Source organism: Astatotilapia calliptera, chromosome 4 (assembly GCF_964374335.1).
Source record: "Astatotilapia calliptera chromosome 4, fAstCal68.1, whole genome shotgun sequence".
Taxonomy (NCBI): domain Eukaryota; kingdom Metazoa; phylum Chordata; class Actinopteri; order Cichliformes; family Cichlidae; genus Astatotilapia; species Astatotilapia calliptera.
In genome coordinates this window covers 36,596,299-36,623,735 of record NC_137425.1, presented here as the reverse complement: position 1 = coordinate 36,623,735, position 27,437 = coordinate 36,596,299, and the positions used below count along the sequence as shown (strand labels likewise).

The 27,437-nt window shown below is 45.5% G+C and overlaps 1 protein-coding gene across 1 annotated transcript; it reads right to left on the bottom strand.

Annotated features, from left to right (window-relative positions):
* Window positions 1-6,620: 6,620 nt before the first annotated feature.
* Window positions 6,621-25,464, bottom strand: gna13b (guanine nucleotide binding protein (G protein), alpha 13b). The gene is made up of 5 exons (XM_026166248.2): window positions 25,150-25,464; window positions 18,139-18,368; window positions 11,363-11,413; window positions 9,575-9,775; window positions 6,621-8,786 (listed from the first exon to the last, which is right to left on the bottom strand). Exons 1-5 carry the CDS (start codon window positions 25,430-25,432, stop codon window positions 8,397-8,399), a joined length of 1,155 nt encoding a protein of 384 aa, XP_026022033.1. The 5' UTR covers window positions 25,433-25,464; the 3' UTR covers window positions 6,621-8,396.
* Between the last annotated feature and the right edge of the window lie 1,973 nt (window positions 25,465-27,437).

Below are 27,437 nucleotides of genomic sequence, written 5' to 3'. Positions count from 1 at the left end.
CCCATCTTTAAGAAAGGGGACCGGAGGGTGTGTTCCAACTACAGGGGGATCACACTCCTCAGCCTCCCTGGGAAAGTCTATGCCAGGGTGCTGGAAAGGAGAGTTCGTCCGTTAGTCGAACCTCGGATACAGGAGGAACAATGCGGTTTTCGTCCTGGTCGCGGAACACTGGACCAGCTCTTTATCCTCTCCAGGTATTTGAGGGTGCATGGGAGTTTGCCCAACCAGTCTACATGTGTTTTGTGGACGTGGAGAAGGCATTCGACCGTGTCCCTCGGGGTGTCCTGTGGGAGGTGTTGCGGGAATATGGGGTGTCTGGCCCATTGCTACGGGCCATTCGATCACTATACAACCATTGCAAGAGCTTGGTTCGCATTGCCGGCAATAAGTCGGACTCGTTCCCGGTGGGTGATGGGCTGCCCTTTGTCTCCGGTTCTGTTCATAATTTTTATGGACAGGATTTCTAGGCGCAGCAAAGTGGCGGAGGGCTTTCGCTTTGGTGGCCTCAGAATCTCATCTCTGATTTTTGCAGATGATGTGGTTCTGTTGGCTTCATCGGGTGAGGGCCTCCAGCTCGCACTGGAACGGTTCGCAGCCGAGTGTGAAGCAGCGGGAATGAGGATCAGCACCTCCAAATCTGAGGCCATGGTTCTCAGCCGGAAAAGGGTGGAGTGCCCACTCCGGGTCGGGGATGAGTTCCTGCCCCAAGTGGAGGAGTTCAAGTATCTCGGGGTCTTGTTCGCGAGTGATGGGAGAAGGGAGCCGGAGATCGACAGACGGATTGGGGCTGCAGCTGCAGTAATGCGGACGCTGCACCGGTCCGTCGTGGTGAAGAGGGAGCTGAGTGTAAAAGCGAAGCTCTCAATTTACCGGTCGATCTACGTCCCAACCCTCACCTATGGCCACGAGCTGTGGGTAGTGACCGAAAGAACGAGATCGCGGATACAAGTGGCAGAAATGAGCTTCCTCCGAAGGGTGGCTGGCCTCTCCCTTAGAGATAGGGTGAGAAGTTCGTCCATCCGGGAGGGGCTCAGAGTAGAGCAGCTGCTGCTCCACATCGAAAGGAGCCAGCTGAGGTGGTTCGGGCATCTGACAAGGATGCCCCCTGGGCGCCTCCTGGGTGAGGTGTTCCAGGCATGTCCCACCGGGAGGAGGCCCCGGGGCAGACCCAGGACACACTGGAGAGATTATATCTCTCGGCTGGCCTGGGAACGCCTTGGTATTCCCCCGGACAAGCTGGAGGAGGTGGCTGGGGAGAGGGAGGTCTGGGCCTCTTTGCTTAGGCTGCTGCCCCCGCGACCCGGCCCCGGACAAAGCGGATGAGGATGGATGGATCTTATTATTCTTTCTGGGTCACAAAATAAACGTTTAACATATTTTCAGGCGGGAATGTAGCTGTGTAAACCTCAAATATCTGCTCAGTTTATCAAGACACCGCATATTTTCAAAAGCGCTCCGACGTTTTCGGAGACGTCTGTTACCCACTAGCTTGATAGCTAGCCGGGGGCTAGGCTCAGTAGAGCCGTGAGAACACCGGACTCCCGGCCAATCGTTTTCAAACCCACCGCCGTCTTTCGCTACTCAGGTTAAACATGATATATGAGTCACTTAGATAACTTAAAATGTTATTGTTTGGCTTTGTTCAGTATTTTATTTGTTCCTGAGTAAATCAGTTTGGCTGAGATTAAAGTTATAGTTTTTACACAGCTGAATAAACGTCAAGCAGACAGCTGATCATCAGAAGTGTGAGATGCTGGAGAATTTACTCCGGTGTCCTGTTATATTTTAGATAGCAAGGAGTTTATTAAACTCCACCGAAACAATCTGCAGATTTCATTTAAAATAATAATAAGGTGGGGCCAGGTTTCACAATGAACACACCCGAAACTCTGGCTGATTGGGACCCACACCCAGTTTCACACCTTGGCTCAGGCGATTAGAGGATCATCAGGGGGTCCTTTTGTCCCTCTGTGGGGGGAAACTCCCACTAGGTTTATATCTGGGACTCTCCACCATTTGACCTTAGAACTGAAGAAGCTTCTCGGATGAGAGGTGAAACGTCTTCAAGCAACTTAAAGAAGTCCAGACGCTTTTCTTTGCAAGCTCCTTTGACTACGATGACCTGGATGACTGAGAACCTTCACAGACATAAATTCAATAAACTATCATCTTGTCTTTATTGTTAGTTAGCACCTTAAACACTTAAAGCTGTAAGCTAATGATAGTTATATAAGAGCAGATGCTGCTGGTGCAATAAGCTGTACTTTTACGTCCAATGGATGATGATCTGATTAGTCGACTAATCGCAAAAATAATCGGTGACTAGTCGACTATCAAAATAACCGTTTGTGGCAGCCCTAGTTATCACCCATCACTACTCACCAGTCACAAACTATGAGGCCCTGAGCACAAAGAGAAATTTTAGGTTGTGTTTGGACACTTCAGGCCTCAACATGCTTTAAACAGAATCATTCTAAGGCTGGAACCCTCTTTTAAACCATCACAAGCACCACATCCTGCGTCTTTAAAGCACAGACTTTAACATGTTAACAGCGACAACAACAGGAGACAGTCGGAAACAAAATAAATGAATTCATTAAAAATAAAACCAGAACTAAACAAAAACATTTCAAAAATGGTTTAAAAATGAGGATTTCTTTCAGGCCAGAGTTAACCTGGAGTGAACACTTTGTGAGATGTTCTTTTCTCAGGAGTCAGCAGGTGGTATCTGAATGAATCCAAAGCACTGATAAACACATGGGAGCCTACAGACTTCTACAGAGACCCCGTCTACCACACATCAACCTGGTCTAGAAACATTCAGAAAATTCAGATCCTCACTGAATTTCCTTTTTAACAGAGGACTTCAATTTGTTATGATCCAGTGATGTGTTTGTTTTGTGTTACTCCTCCCACCAGAGGATGGCTGTGGGTATCTTTCCCCTTTTCTCTCCTAGGAGGTGGACACCTGGGCGTGGCTGCTAGGTATCTGGGTGGAATCTCTGCCTATCCTCGGATTGGATAATTGATGGATCACCTCCAGTACTTAACTACCGGATGACAGCCACCTGGCCCCTTTCCCTGAACCTCCACCACTTAACCAAGAACCTGTGTGTTGATTTACTGCAGTGTAGAGTTTTCGTGTGTATGTCTGGCGTTATTATGTCCATTTTGTAAATAGCTGTAAATAGATTTGTCAAGTAGCGATCGTACGTTTTGTTCACTTTGTATATATCCTTCACTGCAGCAGCGTAGTAGGCGTGAGAAGCCATTTTTGTTGAATAAGTTTTCTCCTGTTTTTTCATTAGAAAGCTAGGTAAGTGAATTGTCTTTTGTTTGGTTTTTTTTTTCATTTTTGTGTAGGGAAGCGTAGGGACCACGAGGGAGTTTTGTTTGTTATTTTTGGCATTGCTCACTGCCGAAGTAAATAAATGGCTGCTTAGCACTTTAAAAGGTATCATTGTTGGTGTTCTTGCTTGGGTGGGGTGTGAATGGGCAAACTTCTTGTTGCGTTTAATTACTTGCCTAGACTAAAAACGTAACAAATTGCAGTAAACTCAAAGTGAAATCGACTAAGCTTGGTCCATGTCCTGGAAACCAATCATTGTGGGGCCTTGAGGCAACCGTTGTGTGATTTGGCGCTATACAAATAAATCTGAATCTTCACTTCTAATCCTTGTGTTTGATCAGTTTTGAATGTGTAGGTCAGCATCCATGCTGATTGGTACGACCAACAGCAGCTCCTTGTGTTGCGGCTGCAGCAGGTGGAGCTCAGACCCAAACTCAGGTCAGTGCTTAGAAAGTGTTTCCAGTTCCAGGTTAGAGCTGCCACCTGTGACACACTGAGCCACAGTTTCACTGCACTGTGTCTCGTGTCTCTGTCGTTTAGGCCAAATTAAACTAATTTTTTACTGCAACTTACCTGTTTGGTTGTAAACATATTTTGTGTCTTTAGATCTTTAGCTCTCAGCGAAGGCGGTCGCACTTTTCTCCTCTCCTCCTCACCCTTATCTTCCCTGCTTCGCCTCTATGTCCTTGTCTTGTGTGCATTACTTTCCCTGGAACAGTCTCCCACTGTCGTTCTCTAAAACCTAAAAGAGAATTATGGATTTGATCAACTGGTCTCTGAATGCTATTGACACCCTTTTCTCAACGAGAAGTCTGGGCTCGGGAGAGCCTGAGTGCCCTGGAGGGACTTTCCCTGCCGGATACACGATGGACGGGTGGCAGAACTGGAGGATCATGTGCCTGGCGGGACTGTCGATCGAGGACGCTGAAGATATCTATCTATTCGGAACCGTGATAACAGGGTTCATGCTGATCGGCGTTGGCTTAGCCCTGGTTTATCGGAGAAATAAGAGAGCGGAACCGGCTGTTCAAACCCCCCCAAGGCTGCCCGCTGGAATCGAAATGGAACGAGGCGCGACCTCTTACAACGAACGTAATATGATCAACACCTTGGAGACGCTTGCAGCTGCTGTGAAGGCTCAAAACAACACCATTGCGCGTATGAGGGGAAACATCAGAGAGAGGCCTGCTCAAAATGAGACCCTTGAGCGACAGTTGGAAAACATCGCGGAACGGATCACTGCAGCTGTGAGGTCTCAGAATCAAAAGAACGATAACACCATGGAACAGAAGTTTGATACCATCATGGGGAGGCTCGCGACTCTCCAACGGGAGATTGAGAGGCCAGTGTCGGAGTGTTAAAGAGCAGCCTGAAAATTCTCCTGGGCTGCTCGCATGAAATTAACAAAACCAACATAAACATTGCGGATCCCCATAACGGCGCCAGCTGCAGGCCCAAGGCTGGAGCCGAACAATCACTCCCTGATAACGACTGTGTTACGGCTATTCTTCCCATCCCATGCAAGGACACCTGGATTGGCTGGAGGACTGTTTACTTAGCCTGATAGGCCGAAGGACACTGTCTCAGCTAAACTATGGACACGCACACACACACACTTACACTGACAGGCACTCACTCATCCCCCCTCCCTTTCCAACGCCTTCGATGCTTGTGCCCTACCGGGGAAGATAGCAGTCAACTGGACCAGCACAGATACTGCAGGACCGGATGCGCTGTCTACGCCGGCTCTCTCTTACCCTTTACCCGCCCCTGTTGCTTGTCTCGTGTTTCTATGGTGTATTGATAGTCATGTGCTTTTGTGCTGAGGTGTTTTTTCTGTTATCAAACTGTTCTCCCACTAGGAGCTCAGTCTGAGTGGAGTTTTTTTTTCTCCTCCTCTTACCTCATGTTATGTATTTTCGTTGTTTTTTCCTATCAGCCTACCTTCTGACATGTCTGCCCAATGTGATGTTTGTGTAAAGTTGGTCAGAAGGTTCCTTTGTAAGTGTGCATGCGCCATTAGCATGCTGCCCGCTGTAACCCCTAATTTCCCTCGGGTTGAATAAAGTATTCTGATTCTGATAAAGACAGTGATCAGGACGAGCACTGCAAATCTAACAATGGTACGTTTCAATTATGTCTAAAGTAAAGCAGCCAAAGCTCCTGGCCTGCCAGTGTGCATCCAGCCTTCACGCTGCCATCTTGTGGCCTCAGTTGGTCATTGTTGGTGCATCATTCTGTCACCTCCCAGCCCATTGTTCCTTCACTGGGCTGGTTTCAGTCATTATGTCCTGTTTATAAGGTTGAAACCTGCAGTCAGCTGAGACTGAAGACGTCACCTGGATGACGACAAAACGTTTCTCCCACTGAAAACGTCCAGATGAACAGAATCAACTTTTGGAGATTTCCTTACCTGGATGATTGAGCATGCATCAAGACGTAAGGCAGAGTAAGTCGATTTGTTGATCAGTTATTAAGTCATGTACTAACAGACTTGGAGCAGAGAGACCTAATATTTAATAATCCACATTTCACTGTGTTACTCTTTGGTTCAGATGTGGATACTGTATTGTTCTTTCTTTGTGATTGTTTATGTTCAAGTTGTTTGTTGCTGGTTTTTAGTTTGTTTTTTGTCTGTTTGGGAGCTGACACAGTCTCTATGGAGATGGGCTTTTGGGGGTAGCAGGAGGAGAGAAGCTGCAGAGAGCAAGATGGCAGTAAAGTAAAGAATGGATGCAAACAGGCACAAAGCGATAAATGATGGAGAGAGCTCAGTTTGCTTGGCTTAATGTGTCTTTGTACACATGGCACGTATCCTGATGGAGCACAACTTCTAACGAAAAGTGTCATCAGACTGACCTCACAAACACACTCATGCTTCTGTGTGACAACAATCACAATCAGGGTGGTGTCAGGGTGCAGGCCTGTCCTGATAACACTTCAACAACAAGCTTCAGTGACATGAGACGCTCAGACGAGACACACACACACACACACACACACACACACACACACACACACACACACACACACACACACACACACACACACACACACACACACACACACACACACGGTCCTGTTTTGTCACAGCATCAGTGAGCTGAACATGACACGCCCACAAATCAAACTCTGACCGCCTCATTTAGTGATGGGTCACTCAGTCATTGACAGTGATTATCTATCATCCTGATGGGAGTGGTCTCTTCCAAGCCCCCCTCCTGCACAGTGTGAAATCGCTCTGGCAGCCCACACAGGTTTTTGTCACCTGTTGTATTTGAGGAAACTTTATTTGAGTTGAGTCAACACTGCAGGTGCAGATCTGATAAGACAAAGAAGTTAATGATAGTATTTGTAAATGCACAGTTCTGTGGTCACATCAGACAAACCTTTTCAGCCAGTTTCTCAGTTGCCTCGTGTCCCTTTGAAGCTTTGCAGCTCAGTTACAAGTCTGTGCACAACACTTATTAACAGTGATTAACATTAAGTATTCTTTACTTATTCAACATTAGCAATTATCACAATTAGAAAGTACAAAAAAAATACCCATGCTGACGCACACAGAATGTTCCCATTGTTCAAAAGTCTACAGTGTGGAACTGCTCACCCCCAAAAAGACAACAAGACTACTTTTACAACTGGTTAGCATGGACCAGCGGAGCCTGTTATTTGCAGGGACACGTACAGGATTGTGGCATTCGTGTTGTAAAGACACAGGAAGCCCCTTAAACAACACAAGACAGTCTAATAGATGCCTGCTTCTGCTTAAAAACCCCAAACCAAAAACACCACGTAGCAAAATAACACTTACCATTATACTGTGTGGAAAGTTAGAGCGGTTGCAACAAGCTTTAGGTCGATGTGAGGGACACATGTGTTAGAATGGACACGTGAACTTTATACAAAACGAGAGCAGCCAGCAGAAACTAGCTGCACAGACTGCAGTGGGAATATGTCCCTGTGGTGAGGGGCGGCCTGCAACATGAAGAGCTGATTAAGACAAAAGGCAAGATGGCCACCTCATCGCCTGCAGTGCAATACGCAACACTTAAGGCGATAATTCTATTGAGGAGAAAAATCCCTCTCTCTGTACCACTGAAGAAAACCCAGGGGCTCAACCCGCGCTGCAACATCTGCCATCCGTCTGAGAAAAGCCGCTTTACATTTGTCCCTTAGTGTTATCTTTAACCACTGTCAATGAGGCAGCATCCACAAATCACATGTTAGCATATGTGCAAGCACACGGGTCAAATCACTCGCAGTAAAATAAGGCTGAGGTCGACGGCCAGAGTACTTCTGAAGTACAACTCCGGCCGGTTTTGTGGCAAATAAAGGGGAAACCCGTTTGACTGGTGCAAGGGTAAGGTACACATGCTCTGCACTGTATCAAATCACAGTAGTGGTTTAGAAATGGTGCCCTGAGAAACAGCACCAGTACTGTGGGTCACCCCAAACCCCGACCGGCTTTCAACAAGCGGCGTGTTTGTGTCTGCAGCACCCCGACATCTTTGAATAACTGTAACAGTCCAAATGTCAAAGTGTAAACCCCTATGAGATAGAAAAATGCATAGGTTAAAACAGTATGTTCATACAATAGAAAACAAAATGATTAGAAAAGTATAAATCCACACCAAGGCACAGTGAAGAGCACATTTACAACAACACCTCGGTAACAGTCACTGATAGCGGCCTGCATCACCCCCTCCTCTCCAGCAGGATACAGGGACACTATAAAGGATGCTCAGGAGTGTGGGCGTGGCCTGAGAGAGTGAGGACTACAGGTCAGTTACATGGGTCTAAGGGCAGGAAGAACTCAGCCACAGTGGGCTGTTATAAGTTACAGTGAACACGCTTGTTAAGCAAAGAAGCACAGGGGGGAGTGGCCATAGTAGTGGTTGCTTTAATACACAGTCAAGTTCAACAGTGAGGGGCAGAGCCAAATCCTGGGTGGGTGAAAGCAGTGGCGCTGTCCGCTCCTCCTATGGCTGCTGAAAGAGCCGCTGCAAGCCATGTTCCCTTTGCCTCCGCCCTTCCCTGCCGCGCTCCCTCACTGCAGCATCAGCTGCTTGAGGTTGTCGTGCAGGATGGTGTCCTTGACATCACGGAACACCAGCCGGATGTTTTCAGTGTTGATGGCTGTGGTGAAGTGGTGGTACAGAGGCTTCAGTTGCTGCGGAGGCTTCTGTTGCTGCTCGCGACGCTTTTTGCGAAAGCATTCCACCAGGAAGCACTGGACATCCGCCAAACTCATGGGGTCACCAGAGAACTCGGGGAAGTAGTCTTTGATGGACACTTGCTTCACCTTCTCCCCCAGCAGGTCCGTCTTGTTGAGGAAGAGGATGATGGAGACATTGCTGAAGACCCGGTTGTTGACTATGGTCTCAAAGATGTTTAGTGACTCGCTCAGTCGGTTAGTCTGCCGGTCTTCCATGAGCACCTGGATGTGTTAGAACGCAGACATGTGGTATGAAAAGCAGCTCGACTCAACCAGCAGAAGTAAAATAGCAGGATTTCTAGTAGCTTTCACCATCGCAGCAGCGTGCACTGTGACGGAGCCATGCTGGATGGTGGTATCATGGGCATCGATCACTAAGCCTCTAAAACTTCTAGGAAAATCAACTTTGATGTGGTTTTGGAAAGTTGAAGTCTAAAATATGATGTCCTGTTCTCAAACATTTTAATGATGGTAAGCACACCCACCAAATCTGAGCACAGACTGAGGTTAAGGCCGACTGTGGAGTCCAGCCAGAGCGCTGCAGGTTAGCTGAGATCTACAGATGGATCAGTCTCTACGTTTGTCCAGCTGTTGGCTCAGTCGGTTCCTTCATGCATATCCTACTGGGGCACGCTATCTAACTGCATCACCCTGCATGGAGCTGCTGCTGCCCTGCAAGCTGCTTTGCAACCCCCCTCTCCCAAACGCCTCCATTTATTGTTATACATACTCGTTATGTAATCAGCATCACTGCACACCACTGTTAGACTCAAAGCTGCTTCACCACTGGACAAAAACATCCCTAAATGACATTAACCAAAGTAAACAAAGCAGGATACTTAGTGAAGGTTTCCATGAAAAACACCAGTAGACAGAACATCAGAGGGTTCGAGACAGGCTTTCCAATCAATCTGAACTCAGTAAGAAGACAAAGACCCAACTAACTGCTGTTAGCTGAATCTTTAGCCAGGTTAGCATACTGAGCAACACTCTGCTTCCACATAACTCACCTGGTCGTACTCAGAGGAGGACACAAGGAAGAGGATGGATGTGACCGACTCAAAACATTCAAACCAGCGCCGTCTCTCAGAGCGCTGCCCACCCACGTCCACCATTTTGAAAGGCACATTCTTAATCTCAAAATCATACTCGTGGATGCCCTTGGTGGGTTTTCTGGCCAGAAGGATGTCCTGCTGGCTGGGAAGGTAGTCCTGCAAGCAGATAAGTGTTGCAGTGTGATATGCTTTTGTCAAGATTTACACCAAAACACTTTACACTGGTAAAGTTGCACTGATCTACTTAAGAGTTACTTAAAAAACACAACAAACAAAACAAACAACTGTTTTTAAAAGAAACTCAGAGATCAGCTACCAAAAGAAAAGATGACCTCCCAATGTGCCAATCCTACAGTCCTAAGGCACTGGCTTTAAATTCCATGCATTGCTGTGGAGGCGCATCAACCAGGACGACCCACAGCATGCAGAGCCGTGCAGAGCCGTGCAGAGCCTGCCCAGCAGTGTGGTTTGATTATAGTGAACTCAATCCCTACTGATGGACAAATCACCCCCATCCCCAGACTGTTGTTGCCCTGTGACATGCCAATAGGACTGAGGAGCTCCTCAAAGTACTCGCACCACTGTCCACACCCTCAGCACTCAGCGTCTCCCTTCAAAGTCGTCTGACGTTTCGCTGTCAGACACAAAAGGCTGCTCTGTGGTCCTTAAAGAACTTTTACTTTTATTTATGCTCTTTATCTAAAAGATTAAAAAAGTACTTTTGATCTTTACACGGCTCTGAATTGCAGGAATATCCAAAGAAAGTGGCTAAATAAACACACTAACTAATGCCACACACCGAACCAGACCTGGAAAACACAACGTTCTGGGATTCACAGTTAATCTCTGAAAGCTAACGCAAAGAAAATATCACCAATAACCTCCCAGATGAGACCAGACATGTGTTGTCATAGTGCGGGAAAATCCCGCTGCCTTCTGATGTCCTTAGATGTTGTCAGTGTTTGTTTTTCCACATTTGAAAATCCAATTATGGCACATCAAAACTTTGGAAGTATAATCTGGTGTTCTGCATTTCATTTACAGGTTTACTGATATCAGCATATTCGATGCAGAATTACAGTGCATGAAAAACTCTTATGATTTATGTGTGCATGTTCGGCTCTTGGACACAGATGACACAAAACGCAGTTTTTAAATAATGATTTCATTTTTTACAGGGAAAAACTATCAAACCGACCTCGCCACGTGTGGGAAACAAAATCCAAAAAACAATCCACTCCCTTATTAAATCACGAATAGACTGTAATGATGGATTGGTGGCTGGGTCGATGGATTAGTGGATGCATGGGTGCGTGGAGGGATGGATGGATGGGTGGCTAGATGGGTGGATGGCTAGATGGATGGGTGGATGGATGAGGGATGGAGGGATGGGTGGATGGATGGCTAGATGGCTGGATGGATGGGTGGATGAAGGGAGGGATGGGTGGAGGGATGGATGATCTAGTTTCTGGGAAGCCCAGTTCAGTTTCAGTGCCAGGCCTCGTGAACTGAGTTAAACATGTCAAAGAGTAACTCACGGTCCAGTGAAACAGCTGAAAAACAAACTCATTCGTCTCCTCGTCACAGCTGGATAGTTTGAAACTGCTGAGTTAAGCTCTTAGCAGTTTTCAGTTTTTGGCTAAAATCGTCCACATGTCTGAGACTTTGTCCCTAAATGTGTAAAATAACACACAAAGTTGTGTTACTACACTTTTATTCTGTTAGTGTGTGTTTGGGACTTACCGACTGTCCGAGCTTTTCCAAATTGTCCAGGAAATACTTGACCGACTCCCCCTGAAAGAGAAAGAGTGGAGATCCATGTCAGATGTGACACATGAGACCCTCCTCTGCATGGGAGGTATTCGCATTAATGTCATTTACTTAATGGGATACCACCCATCCTTTTTCTTTTAGAAAAATACATTTAGCTGCTTTTAGACTGATGCATCCACAACACAATCCTACAAGGTTTTTAGAGCCAAGCTCATGGATTAGCTCGAGCAGCTGAACAGTAGAAACTGTCCATGTAATGGGACTGCCTGGGAGTCAGAGCCAAATAATAAAACAGTACCTGTATGACCCAGTTCAGCCAGTGATGCTAAACCCAAACCATCACAGCTTTGTTGGTGTCTACGAAGCCCTGTTGTGTCCTGCAGGTACACAGCACTCAGACTGCATCTTTGTAGGTTTCCTCTCTCATTACTGTCTCAAGCCATGGATCCATATTACTAAGCACTGGAGTAGGGCTGGGCCATATTATACCGTTCACAGTAATACCGGTATAATTTTGGGCAACAATAAGAAAATAAAATATCACGATAGAATATGGGTAAAACACACATGCGCAGTGGCTTTGTTTTCATACGCACATGGTGGAAAAACCATGGCGGCGACGGAGAATGAGAAGGGGGAACGCGGATCGTTGAGTGAAACGGATGAACCAGAATTGGTTTGTAAAAATGGTGCAACTTCAGTGATGTGGAACTGGTTTGGTGTTTGTCCGTCAGATACACACCAAAGCACAGTTTTTTTGTAGAACATGCAGGCGGGCCGTCGTTATTGCCGTATTTGTCGCACTAAGGTGCTCATAAATCTGGGAGTAATCTGGGTCCGAAACTCCGTCTTCAGGTCCCAAAGTCAAACGAACATCACTGAGAGTTAAAAACGGTCTAAATTCTTTCATCTTTAATAAAACAATCAGCATTGCTGCTTTACCAGGTATAACTATGAAGTTTAAATTCCAGGCATCCATGAAAACAGAATTTATTACATTTAAGTTAGAAGTTAGCAGGAGGTTAGCAGGAGGTTAGCTCGCTAGTTTCCATGATATAGCATGTTCTGACTGCGAGATTTCTGAAAACATTCAAACGTACAGCTCTGCTATCACTTCCAACATAAATGAAGACAGGAAACTAAACAGCAGTGATGTTTGTAGGGTTACTGAAGTTGGGCTAGCTGGTATTTAATGATGTGCTACGTGATCGCTAGCGACACAGCTGTGTTAGCATAAACACAGTGAAGCTGGAGGATGAACGCTAACACTTTTCCCCTTATAAAAGTTAACGTTAAGGTTCCTGATGGTTAGGGACAAATGCAATCGCATGGCAGGATGCTGTAAACGGACCAAACTTCAGTCAGGAGAACAACTGAGATAATCCATCCACAGTACGAGGTTAGTCATTCATATACATTGGCATTGGAGCGGATGATGCCGTCATTCACCTCCTACATCGTTCCCTCGCTCACCTGGAGACCGCTGGAAGCACTGTGAGAATCATGTTCTTTGATTTCTCCAGTGCCTTCAACACTATTCTTCCCTCGGTTTTGAAGGACAAGCTGGAGAACTCTGGAGTGGACCATCACCTCACTACCTGGATCCTGGACTACCTCACCGACCGACCACAGTATGTGAGGACTCAGGGCTGTGTGTCGGACAGGGTCGTCTGCAGTACGGGGGCCCCACAGGGAACGGTTCTGGCTCCGTTCCTCTTCACCATCTACACTGCAGACTTCTCCCACAATTCCACCCAGTGCTTCCTGCAGAAGTTCTCTGATGACTCTGCAATAGTCGGCCTCATCACTGATGGGGACGACAAGGAGTACAGAGGTCTGACCCAAGACTTTGTGGACTGGTGCCAGCTGAACTACCTCCAGATCAACGCCAGTAAAACCAAGGAACTGGTGGTAGACTTCCGCAGGCACAAGCATTCTCCACTGCAACCACTGAACATCCAAGGTATGGACATTGAGGCTGTGGACAGCTACAGGTACCTTGGTGTTCATCTGAACAATAGACTGGACTGGACTCATAACTCAGACGCCCTCTACAGGAAAGGGCAGAGCAGGCTGTACCTGCTGCGGAGACTCAGGTCGTTTGGAGTGGAGGGCCCACTCCTGAAGACCTTCTATGACTCTGTTGTGGCTTCTGCTATCTTTTATGGCGTGGTCTGCTGGGGCGGCAGCATCTCTGCTGGGGACAGGAAGAGACTGAACAGGGTGATCCGAAGGGCCAGCTCTGTTCTAGGATGCCCTCTGGACCCAGTGGAGGTGGTGAGTGACAGGAGAACGGCGGCTAAGCTGTCATCCCTGATGGACAACATCTCCCACCCCATGCAGGAGACTCTGACAGCACTGAGCAGCTCCTTCAGTGGGAGACTGCGGCACCCACGGTGTGGGACGGAGAGATTTCGCAGGTCTTTCCTCCCCACTGCTGTCAGACTCCATAATAAAGACTTTAACTGATCATCCATACATATGCAATAATACTAAGTGCAATAATCCTTTCTGTCATCGTTGTATTTTTACTCAGTTGTATATAGTATTTGTATTTGTATTCTATTTTTATCTTATTGTATATTTATTTTATTCTATTCTGTACAGCTGTGTACTGTATTTATTCTTATTGTATTCTAATTTTTGCCTCATAACTTTTGCACTGTCCACTTCCTGCTGTGACAAAACAAATTTCCCACGTGTGGGACTAATAAAGGTTATCTTATCTTATCTTATACTGCAACAACATGGGAATAGAGCCGCTGTGATAGAATACAGCATTAATGAATCAATGGTACAGAAGTGGAGGAAGCAAGAAGAATGAGTTGAATAAAGTTTGATTTATCTGACTGCTTTGTTTCTTGTGCCTTATAATCCCGTGCACCTTATGGTCCGAGAAATACATATTTGACTTTTTTATTTGGCACACTGCAGTTTAATGTTGCAAAGCACCTCTTTTTAACTTCAGTGGATATTATACATGGTTATGCTCAGGATATGTCAGCCCATTTCTACTGGAAATGCCTTTTGGTTAAACTTTCAGCAAGGAATTTGCATTTACACTGTTACATTTTTATAAAGCTTTAATGTACATAAAAACAGCTGCTTGTTTAAGTGACAATAAATGGATGGGGTTTTTTTGTGCTAGTAATGTTGTGGAGTTGTATTTTGTCTCGCATCAATTATATCGTCAGTTATATCGTTATCGCAAATTTTCAAATATATATCGTGATAAATATTTTTGGCCATATCGCCCTGCTCTACACTGAAGCCCATCCCCTCTGACCCTGGGCGGGGGCACACTCAGGTCTCCTTCATCTATTCTCCCCGTCTTTATCTAAAAGCAAAGATGAACCATAGAGCATGCTCAGACAGCAGGCAGTGGTTTCATCTGAGGTTGTGGGTGGCATCAGAAGAAGATGGCGGCTTTTGATTACTAGTGAAACTCCCATGAATAAGGGTTCAGCTGTGTTTGTGTCATCCAGGGTAGATATGCAACAGTCAGCCTCACTGCAGAGACCGTGGCATGTGGAAACCTGAAAAACTGGAACTACCTGTTTCTTCCAACTGTATCGTGGGTTTGGTGGGTTGTAGGGCCGCCACAAACGATTATTTTGATAGTTGACTAGTCACGGATTAATTTTGCGATTAGTCGACTAATCAGATCATCATCCATTGGACGTAAAACTACAGCTTACTGCACCAGCAGCATCTGCTCTTATATAACTATCATTAGCTTACAGCTTTAAGTGTTTAAGGTATGTGCTAACTAAAAGTAAAGACAAGATGATAGTTTATTAAATTTTATTGAAATCTGCAGATTGTTTCAGTGAAGTTTAATAAACTCCTTGCTATCTAAAATATAACAGGACACTGGAGTATATTCTGGAGCATCTCACACTTCTGATAATCAGCTGTCTGCTTGATGTTTATTCAGCTGTGTAAAAACTATAACTTTAATCTCAGCCAAACCGATTTACTCAGGAACAAATAAAATACTGAAAAAAGCCAAACAATTAAATTTTTAAGTTATCTAAGTGACTCATATATCATGTTTAACCTGAGCAGTGAAAGACGGCGGTGGTTTTGAAGACGATTTGCCGGGAGTCCGGTGTTCTCACGGCTCTAGTGACCTAGCCCCCGGCTAGCTATCAAGCTAGTGGGTAACAGACATCTCCGAAAACGTCGGAGCGCTTTTGAAAATATGCGGTGTCTTGATAAACTGAGCAGATATTTGAGGTTTACACAGCTACATTCTCGCCTGAAAATATGTTAAACGTTTATTTTGTGACCCAGAAAGAATAATAAGAGTAACATTAAAACTAACTAGCTGCCGCCATTGTTGGAAACTGAGCTGGGCCGCGCTATGAATTCTGGGTCACAGCTTCTTCTTCTTCTTCTTCGGGGTTTAACGGCAGCTGGCATCCTTGTACATGCAGTGCTGCCATCTTCTGTTTCAGTCCGTTATTACACTCTTAAATCCTGCTACTTATTCCTGCGTCTTTTGGGATCTTACAAAGCTTCAAACGACGCGTCGACTATTAAATCAGTCGTCGACGGTTTTGATAGTCGACGTAATCGTGACTAGTCGACCAATCGTGGCAGCCCTAGTGGGTTGTTTGATTCAGTGAATGCAAACATCCTCTAACCCACATGTGTCAAAGTCAAGGCCACTTCCGGCCCGCCAGATCATTTTATATAGATTTTTTATTACTGTTATGCATGGCCCGGCGATATGAGACGCTAATAACACACAGACAACAGATCCCATAATGCAGCGCTGCAGCCTCCTTGCTGAACGCTAGGCTACCTGGGAACATTCCCGCGTCAATCAAGCCAAACTTCTGTTATTGTGAAGCTCGCCGCTCACAATGGTGGCGAGAAACGATTCTGAAAGCAGAGCCTTTCAGCGCCGGTGGGAGGCTGAATATATGTTTACAGACATGCTGGTAAACCCGTGCGTCTTATTAGTGGAGCTAATGTGGCTGTAATGAAGGAATTTAATTTAAGACGGCACTACGAGACAAAACGTCAGGATAAGCCGAAAAACCGAAACGCAGAAACTACAGGAAGTAGAAGAGCTAAAGAAGAATCTGACGTTTCAGCAGACGTTTGTCACCAGAGCAAAACCACAAAGTGAAGCTGTTGTGAAAGCAAGTTTTATTGTAGCAGAGGAGCCAAAGCAGCCCGGTACCACTCTGAAGAGCTGCAGGATGAAGCTGTGGACGTCTTGTGTCCAGACAAAACACAGAGTTTGGCAAATGTGAGCCTGAGCAGAAATACGATTGCTGATCGGTTTGTGAGATGGTCACTGATTTAAGAACACAGTTGTGTGAAAGAAGCAAAAACTTTATTGCATAGTCGGCTGTGGATGAAAGGACAGACATGATGGACATTGCACAGCTGACCATCTTCATCCGTGGAGAGGAAATATTGGACATTAAATCGATGCACGGGACAACGACAGGAAAAGACATTTTTTAAAACGTATGTCAAAGTGTAACGACATGAAACTGTCCTGGGACAAACTTGTTGGACTTACAACAGATGGAGCGCCGGTGCTGTGCGGTGAAAAAGTAGTCAGCAGGATGCGAGTAAAGATGCAGGAGAAATGTACCGGTGAGTTAACAGCACATCACTGCATCACACACCAGGAAAGGCTGTGTGGTGAAGTCCTAAAAATGGAGCATGTAATGGTCACCGTGACGCAGACCGTACATTTTATCTGAGCTAAAAGTTTAAATCACCGTCAGTTTCAGTCTTTTATGTGGGAAATAGATTCAGAGTTTGCCGACATTCCTTCATGCAGAGCTCCGCTGGCTGAGTTGGGATAAAAGTTCAGAGTTTTTGAGCTCAGCAAGGAAACCTGTCAGTTCATGGACATGTGTGATGCGGTGAAGGCGTTTCAAGTGAAGCTGTCACTAATGCACCAGTGCAGCCTGCCTCACTTTCCCTGTTGCAGTAATGTTGAACCAAGTCAGCGCACTTTGCTGAGCTGCACCTGTGCAGATTCAGATGCAGCTGCAGTGTAACGATGCACTCAGGGAAAGACACTGAATGGCCCGCACAGTTTATTAGCTCCACTCCTGCAGCAGCGCCCAGCTCGTCTGCATGCGGCTCCAACCTTGTGTTTGCTCTCATTTACTTTTTCTGGGGTTTTGGCAGCATGTTCATATTTCTAACTTGCATCATTTTGACAGGATATTTAAAGTTAAAGTTTCTTTTTTTAAGTTTATTTAAACTGGAATAATATTCCTGTCGGTTTTTCTTCACATTTATGTTTAAAAAACATTGTTTGAGTGTTCAATAAATGTTTATCTTGTTTGGCCCCTGCTGTCACCCTTTCACCATACTGGTCACTACAGTGGACAGCTATTCAAAGGCTGTTGTGTTTGTGTCAGTGTTGATGGTGTACCTGCACATAAACCACTACACTCTGATGTGTCGCCCCACACTCTGCCACCCACTGGTCCTTCAATGTTACTACAGATGTATGACCTGTATCATTGTAGTTATTGTCATTTAACCCTGTCATGCATTATGACGACCTCAATCAGGATTGTTATTCATCTTTTCATGACTGAAGATGGATAAAAATACTAAAGAATAAAATCCAGACTGAGGTTGTCACAATTCCTGCATGACAGGGTTAAATAACGATTTCAGCTGAGCGTTTGGTGAGAATACCAGTTAAGGTTTTTTAGGTGTCACCTGACAGCCGACTGGACTTGAGCAGATTCACTCACCAGCTGGAACTCCCTGCGCCGATCGTAGGCATTCTGGATGCCCTGGTCCGCCCACAGGGCCTTGATTGACGGCAGGTAGTGCTGAAAAACTTTGGGCTCCACCATGCCGTGACCGTGAGCCATCGCCGACCGAGTGTCAAATGCCATCATAGTGTTTCCATGCCGCTGGTTGGACGTGTTACCCCATGGGATGTGCAGCTTCTCTCTAGCATCCACTAACACTCGAATGCCTGCAGACAGTGACAAAAACACATGAGCGATCTGTGTGCTGGGCCAGATGTGGGCTCCAAGTTACAGCTTCATAACTGACTCATCTGCATATCACTTTTACAATTTGACTTATAAGATCACTAAACAGTGCAAATAGTGAAAAAATACCACAAAGACATACATGTATGAAAACATGTAAATGTATTTGTATACTTCATGACACAGGAACACAGGGAGTCATGGAGACAGGATGTGACTGTCTCTTTAGAACATCTCATGGTCTGTGAGATTACAACGAGCAACATCTGCAAAGCTACACAAAAGTCATGGAGCTCACAGCTGCCAGTGACTGTATGAGAAAAGCATCTGGAAGCAACCATGACACAGGTGCTGGGGAGGAAAGCAAACCAGCAGCTCTGTGTAATAACCCCAGATTACTGACATAAGATCGACTCTGACCTTTGTTTGAAAAACAAGACCAAAACAGCAGAGGGGGAATTGAGACGCTACTAACACGCGTGTCTGCATTTACAAAGTTACACAACAACAACAACACAGCAGCAGTCCTAACTATCCTCCTGTGTTTCCTCATTTGATGAGGATGAGTCAGGAACACCACTCCCTGTGCAGGCCCACACATGTCTGTGCTGCCCACACATGTCTGTGCTGCCCACACATGTCTGTGCTGCCCACACATGTCTGTGCTGCCCACACATGTCTGTGCTGCCAGTGTGCAACATGAAAGTACAGCGAGGCCGACGCCGTCTATTTGGAATCAGACAATGATGATAAACTTGACTGGTGCAGCTACCAGCGCTCTGACCATCGCTGAGCCAGGCTGATTATTACTAATGAACTGTGATACTTTGGTAACCGTGGTTTCAGAAGCTGCCCTGACAATGAAGCACATTTCTGTATTTGGGAAAACAACATAGGAGAGAGATGAATAAGATTAGAGGAAGTTACACTGTTTAAGCTTCTGCATTGCTGAGCTCCACGTCTTTATCATTGTTCTGTTTTATTCTTCCGTACGTTTTGTGTGCTTAACTACTTCTGCATATCAGGACTGTGCTCTTACTTTCATTTTTGTAACGTTTGATGGTTTCTCTTCAAACGAGGAGAGAAACTCCTCTTCAAAGCCTCCAAAGACTTGGAGCAAGAGGAGAACTTAAAACCGCTCCTTGATCTATTAAGGTGTTCTCTTAATATATTATGTTTAATGTTTTCAAACAGTTTAAGTTTAATGAAGAATTTTGCGTGATGACATCACCTGCTCTAAAATCTGAGGGTGGACGATAAGCTGACAAAAACACCTCTCTCTCTTTCACAGCCAAACATACATGTGTAATACATGCAGCTGTGGCTGTCCTCACTAAGAAACGACCTTTCCTCTCCCCAGGAGCTCTCTGCAGGAGGGGGAGATACAGGAGAGGTGGAGGAAGATCTCAGCCTGGGTGTTTATTGCCTCATGTAGTCTGGAAGATGAGTGGATGGTGGGGTGGGTGCAGTTTTCTCTGTGGTGGGGTTGGGTGGACTGTCCTGGGCTCTGTGGGGCCGGGAGGCGCTGCTGCACTGGGCCCCGGTCTGGATGGGCCTGGGCCCCCTTTCCCTGGCGGGTCGCGGAGTATGGGGGTGCCTACTGGGGTCAGCGGGGGAGCTGGCCCCAGGGAGGGGTCACCTGCCCCTCCCTTCCTTCCCTCCCCATCTCCAGCTGCCTCCCTCTTCCCGCTCCACCACAACCACCCACACATGCAGGACCTTGGAGTAGGGGTATGTCACCAGGGTGCAGAGGAGGCTACCCCCCCCCCCCCCTCTGTCCCCTTCTGGCTGCCTCTGCCTCAATTTTATCCCACAACTTAGACATTCACATTACTCACACTCTCATTACACATACATATAGGATCTTGGGGGTGGGCACGATACACGGAGTCCAAAGTACCATCAGGGTGTACACCCCACCCCTGGCATCGTTGCCCACCTCTCAATTTTAAATACACGTAGACATTGAGGGCTAGCAGGAGGGACCATGCGCTTACCTGCTGCTCTCTGGCAGGTAGCTCCATGCCCTCCTGGGTTTTAAATGCACCTTAGAACACACATGCATCAACACTACAATGAGCGGGTGGAGGGAGGTTTGGAGTCTTCTCCCACCCCCATTCTCTGCGACCTGCTGGAGCGGGGGGGCTAGGAGGAGGAGTTGACCGTCCGACTGCGGTCTGGAGTGTGGGGCCTCCCTGCTGCTGCGGAGTCGGGGCGGTCTGCCTCCCCCCACCGCAGGGAAAAGGGTAACACCACCTGGGTCTGGGTGCAGTTCCCCCTCCAGGGGCGGGGGCACCTAGACCCGGTTTGTAGAGTACGCTTGGGGAGTGTGATTGTGTGTACAGCGTCTCTTTATGTCTGTCTCCATGTTGGTTGAGTGTGGAGTGAGTGCATATGAGAGCATGAGGGTGGGAATGGATGTTTGTGTCTGTGTGTGCCTGTATGTCTGTGTCTATATGTCAGGCTGGGTGTCAGGCGCCACCTCTCTGGGGACATCTCAGGCCCTCCAAGGTTTGGAGGCCTATCTCCCCCCACCACCACTTCCCCTGCCAGTGGCGGACTCCCTCAGGTGTCGGTGCGTTGGTGGTTCTTTGTGTCTGGGGGTGGGCGTCCAGGTACACACCGGCTCACTCCTTGGCGGCCGCTTATCGGGGCCTGGAGCCTGGGGCTCGCTCGGGCCACTTCGGAGGTGGGGTGCCCCCGGCCTCTCGGCCTGGGGCTCGGTCACTCAGGCACAGCTGGCTGCCGGCGGAGCTCACGGGCGCGTCACTGCAACTCCCCCTGGCTTCTGCTCCGCGGCTGCTGAGTGAGCCCTCATCTGGGACTCTCCTCAGCTCTTTCTGGGACAGTGGCGCGGCTGCCCCTCTGTTGGTCTTCCTTGGTCTCTTGTGTTCTGGGGGCCTCTGGATGTCTGGGGCCTGGATCTCCTCCATACCTGCTTCATGCCCTGGAGGACGGGGCTGTGGCCCCCCCACACCCTCTAGCAGATCATTACATGAAGGAACCTTTTAAAAACAAGCGTCCATGCTCACAGGTGTGCACACAGGTGTACACACGGGTGATCACAGACGCGGACTACAGCTTTCTTGGCTGCTGCCTCAAAGCACATTGTGCGCTGTCTATCTTGCGTGCTGCACAATATCATTTATTATTTAGTATCTACTGATATCTACTGCTAGCTAGTTTATTGTGATGGTGCTGTTTTTTATTATGTTGCTCTTTGTTGTTTGCTTTCTCTTCTGTTTTTTTTCTCCATACAGGTGACCCAGGTGTTTTTTGTTTTTTTGTTTGTGTTTTTTTTTCTCTCTTCCCCCCTTTCTCACCGTCTCTTCTCCCCTTTGGTTTTCTTTCTCTCCCCCTCTTTCTTTCATTCTTTCTCCCTGTCCTATCCCCCAGTCATGTCTGTCCCGTTTGTAGCAACTGAAAATAAAATAAATTCATAATTATAATAAAGGTCAAACAAATGGACCAATATGGCAAGGCCATGATGATCCACTTGGTAAAATAAATCTGCTTGGCATCTTTCTTGGCCTTAAGACAACAATTCTGATGCTAAAGATCCAAACGGGACACAAAAAAAAAGAAAGAAAGAAAAAAAGAAAAAGAAACGACCTTTACACAAACACAGTGAACCACACGATTTCAACGAGGACACAGTCTGCATCCACAACAACGCCAGCTGCTCCGGGGCCATTGTTTCAGTGCTGCAGACTCACACACGTGTCGTCGTGCTCACGCTGTCACAGGTTTCTCAGTGGGACCCACAGTGTGTTTGTATCTCAGCAGGGATTTCCTGCCCAGGGATCACACACAGGCTGCTGCTGATTGGTTGATTCAAATTCAGCACCTTCAGCCCAATGAGCGTATGAAAGAGACTGATTGAGACTGCTCGCCTGGCATAGAAACACAGAGCTGCACGTGTGTGTCAGACGGGTGTTTACAAACTGCCACCAATCAGAAACCCTTCCACGATGAACTGTGTGTTTGCAGATCAGCTTTGACATGCAGCAATATTTTTGTCTTACTCTGTATTCTGGCAGTTTTGTAGTAACAGGCGTCACTACCTCATGTCAATAATGAGTTTTTCACTTCCCTGAGTTTCTGATCTCAGGCTGACAGATCAGGCTTTTTGTTGCTTTCTCTTTTTCTGATCTCATTTACTTTTTGAACTTTAACATCCAGACTCTGTGTGACAGCGAGCCACAGTCACTGTCCCTTTGGCCTTTCTGACTTCCTCCTCAGACATGATTGATTCATGTATTTAACATCGTCACTACTTTCTACACTTCAGCTCAACAGACTGCAGGCAGCATGCACGAGCCCGGGGTTCACAATACGTAAGCTGGTAACAACAAGATCAGCAAGTACGCACGTTTCATATATCTGACTGTGACTCTGCATTAGCACAAGGGCAGGAACATTTCTAGGCAGGATATGATGACTAGGGCCAACACTTCATGTGGTAACAATGGTAGAAAACTAAACTGGATGAACAATCATGGTGGATATGTATTCTTCTATGCACTGGGTATGTGCTACAAATGACACGATCGGGGCATCACTCAGGTCCATCCTGGTGCCGTTAAACGGCCTGAAGCAACCCTGAAAAGGATAAGCGGAAGCGAATGGATGGATATTAAAACTAACTAGCTGCCGCCATTGTTGGAAACTGAGCTGGGGCGCTATGAATTCTGGGACACAGCTTCTTCTTCTTCGGGGTTTAACAGCAGCTGGCATCCTTGTAAATGCAGTGCTGCCATCTTCTGTTTCAGTCCGTTATTACACTCTTAAATCCTACTACTTATTCCTGCGTCTTTTGTGATCTTATAAAGCTTCAAACGACGCGTCGGCTATTAAATCAGTCGTGATGATTTTGATAGTCGACTAATCGTGGCAGCCCTATTGCACACTGTCTCCAAGCACCACCTACAAAATTTCAAAAAGCAGCCGCTGCACTACGTTTCATCTATGAGTCTGACATTTGGCAGCCTGTAAGACAACAGGGCGTAAAAAGTCTCAACAAAAAGAACCAACAACATGAAGTCAGCCATTTTTAACTCAATGTATAATTTTGGTGATATTTTCAGATCTTGTATTTTTAGCAACTCCTCTGAGGGATTTGGTCAGATCAGTTATCTTCGTTCAGTGTAAAGACAGCGGTGACGTTAAATTGCAAAGCGAGTTTTCGTGAAATCATGGTGGGATTGACAAATTTCGATATTTCGCCATCCAGGATGAAATTGCTCATCTCTGTTATAAGAAAGTTGCTCTAAGAAATCTAAAGGAATCACTCCCAAACTTCATGGTGAGAGTCCCACCCTGAAAAGATTTATATGCCATCTGTCAGCAATTGTTAGAGTGACGGTAGAAAGAGGAAATGTGCTGCAGGTCATAAGAATCCTTCAATGTTGACGAAACGTTAAGGAAGTAGGACGGTATCATTCTTTAAAGTAGGCCTAGTTAGTTAGTTGATGCTGTTTTTTTCTGGAAAAACCCTGAAATCAACGTATGATCTGTATCAACGTGAAACACGTGTGAAACCACAGGTTCGGAGCACTCGGAGCTCCAGTGCCTGCAACTGTGTCTCAAGTTTGACCAGTTTGAAGACGTCACTGAATAAAACTAGAAAACCTCCTCGTGTACGGGGCAGAATTATGTCAGCTCAGCTAACAGTAACCTAGATGATTTAAAGTATGGTGCTGTGATGAGCATAGCGCCACAGACGTGCCTCACTCTACCAGATGCCTTTGACGATTGTTTGCTGTGTAACTGTCGGTCACGGTTTGCTGTGCTTCTCCACAAACAGCTGGTTTTTCCTTTCCTGTTAGGTTGCAGGTTGTGAGATTTCAGTTATTCAACAATGTTTAAAGAGACATGAATGGTCCTTTATAGATTAGTCTTATCTAATATGTTTTAATTTATTCATCAATTATCTATAGAAAGTCCCAATGAATAACTTTGCATCTGTAAACTGCTGACTATTTTGGCCAACAATTAGAATCTGGACATCGGTTTACTTCAATATTTGATTACAAAAAAATGACTTAATATTTATATTCAAATTCAACAACAAAAACAAAACGTCCATTTTCACCTATAAAATGTCATAAATATGATTATTCTGCGACTAGAAATATCTGTTTAGACCAGTTGAAATGTTGGCAAACATCCCCAGAAAGCATGAAAACCAGTTAAGCTGGAACAAAACGGCAGCTCTCGCATGGGTGGCCCTGCACTTCCTACAAAAACTTTCATGACAAACCACACAAGGCAACACTTCCCATAATACAGCATGCTCGCGTCTGCTCTTTTATCGCAAAGCAATGAAAAACTGGCCTGGTTCGCAAAAAGACATCGCTACAGAGCGATTATGTAACACTTAGAGGCTTAAAAGTAATAAACAACACACCCAGTGCACTCCAAATAAACTGGTTCCCTTTTCCTCAACTTTGTCCATAAAGACGAACCAGTCTGCATGTTTTTGACTGAACAAGAGAGCAGAAATCATACGTAAATATCGGCGAAGCTTTTACTAATCACAGACGATCAAGTGCTGCGTTCAGATCCACCATGCACACACAAGCAGCAGAGGCGTTTCTTGGCTACTCAACAAGCTAACCAGACTAGCTTGGTCGAACACAGAAAATCGGCTGAACAGAAGCTAGCAACTTCCCACTGGCTGCTCCTACAGCCCCATCTCTACACACGTCGGAACAAACCTGTTTCAATATGTGAAAAGCAGTCGGTATAATGTCGGCTTACCTTTAATAACATTACTAAAAATCGTAGCCCTGAATTCTTCTTTGGCCTTCTGATCGAAGTCCTGCCCATGAATAATACGCATTTGCTTGAGGAAAGTGGACTTGCCGCTTTCTCCCGCCCCGAGCAATAAGATCTTTACAAGCCTTTTAACATAAGTCTTGTCTCGATGAATACACTTATCTATCTCTTTGGATTTCCGCAGCTGCTCTGCCTCGCCCCTTGTAAGGAGGCAGTTGGGGAAAAATGCAGATAAAACGGAGCGGGACGGCAGGAAGTCCGCCATCTTTGAAACAACTACATCGATACAGAGGGTGGATGGGAGGGCTGAGTCCAGTGCTGCGTTCACGGTCCGTAGGAATCCTCCGAACGACGTTTCGCTTGTGCGTTTCAGCTGTCACAACACAGTCCGTATCGTGACACTCAGTTTTGATTTCAAATGGACCTTTTCTGCAAATGATGCCCTTATTGGCACATTTTTCATGGAGACTAATTTACAACACAGCGCAAAACTCTTGAACAGTATTGTAATATAATTTCCAGAGGTTAGTGGTAAAGAAATACAAATACTTTGTTACTGTATTTAAGAGCCTTGCAGCTGTAAGCAAACTCAGAGACGTGGCAAGAATGAACTCAGAACTTACTCGTTAAACTTAAATCATCCTAATAATATCAAAAAAGTACAAAATTAAATAAATAACTAAATAAAGTTGATTCATGTGTGGGTCATTGAGTCATAGGTTGTCGTGTAGTCGAGTCATTCCATGAAAATGGCACAATTTGAGTCCCTCTCACCTCTTATGGTGTATTTCATCTATTGGGTCACCAAACTTTCTGTTTAAACAGCTTTACATATATATTGAAATGTACCATTTAATACAGTGTAAAAAACTGAACTAATTTTGATCTTTTTATGGGAAATAATACAGTTTTTTCATTTGACACCACCTATTTTGTCATGTCCCTCATGGCCTTGATGAAAGTTTACTTTGAAAATACCAAATAAAACTATTTAAAAAGTCAATAAATTTTGGTATCAACCTAAACATCTGTTTGTGCTCTTTTGCTGTTAATATTTCTTTTTTTCAAATTTAATTGTTAATTATTCAATAAAATCACAATTATTCCTGTACCTGACTAACCCTTCAACCCCGTCACATGAATGATCCCACCCCCATAAATACAATGGTGTGATCCAGAATTCGTATACATCAGGAAGTGACATCACTGAAGTCTTTTGGACAACAGGACCAGAGACAGGCAAGTTGCTCCATTCTTTTCCTTTATTTTAGTCATTTATCTTGTGATATTGTGGTCATCAACCTCAATGACTCAACACCGTAACATGAAAAAAAGAAAACTATTACTTATGAAAAGTTTTTTGTTAGTTCCTGAATATATGGTGATTTTGAATTTCATGCATGCCATGTGTTCTCTGTCTGGTATTCACTATATTGAGCAGCGGCCCGTTTGTGCAAAAATCTCAACCCTGTTATGTTTTTGATTGTAACGCGGTTGTGAGATTGTTATGGGGTTGAGAGTTTAATACTTTGGTTGTTAAGTTATCCAATTATTTAAATCAATTATTATTATATTCAATCACCATTCTTATACTGCATACATGCTGAATGTGATTTATGTTCCATGTTAAGGATGCGAGTAAGATGGCACCAACAACAGCAGCAGAAAGGCAAAAGAAGTATCGGGAACGCCTTAAAGCTGATCCTGAAAGAAGGGAGAGAAACCTGCAGAGTGAGCGTGAGAGATGAAGGACACTGTCAAGGTGACAGTCAAGAAATCTGTGGAGGGCACACAAGAGGACCTCATTGAGCTCTTCCACAGCTTTGTAAAGAAATTTCAAATGCATCACTTCAAGCAGCAGTATGCCTTCTGCCGTGAGCTGAAGAACAACATGTCAGGGGAGGAGACTTTTAGAATCAGAATCAGAATACTTTATTGATCCCTGGGGGAAATTATTTTTTGTTACAGTGCTCCATTTTAAACCAACATTAAGACAAGACAGACAATACGCTAACTAAGAATAGTACAATATATACATATATATACATACATACATACATAAGTCACTCATAAATAAATATTTGGAAAAGAAACATGTGTAGCTGTAGCAGCAAACAGTGTGTTAAGTGGATGCGTTGTACAGGGAGCCACAGGCAGGAATGATTTCCTGTGTCGTTCAGTGGTGCTTTTCGGTAATCTCAGTCTCTCACTGAACGAGCTCCTGTGACTGACCAACATGTCATGGAGTGGGTGGGAGGTGTTATCCAACA

Bases quoted from the DNA above. Each gene is read 5' to 3' on its own strand.
- gna13b (XM_026166248.2), bottom strand. From the start codon at position 25,432: ATGGCGGACTTCCTGCCGTCCCGCTCCGTTTTATCTGCATTTTTCCCC. The intron at 9,776-11,362 runs GTAAGTCCCAAA...ATCTGCTTGCAG, and splicing joins TGGAAAAGCTCGGACAGTCG to GACTACCTTCCCAGCCAGCA. The intron at 8,787-9,574 runs GTGAGTTATGTG...TAACACATCCAG, and splicing joins CCTCCTCTGAGTACGACCAG to GTGCTCATGGAAGACCGGCA.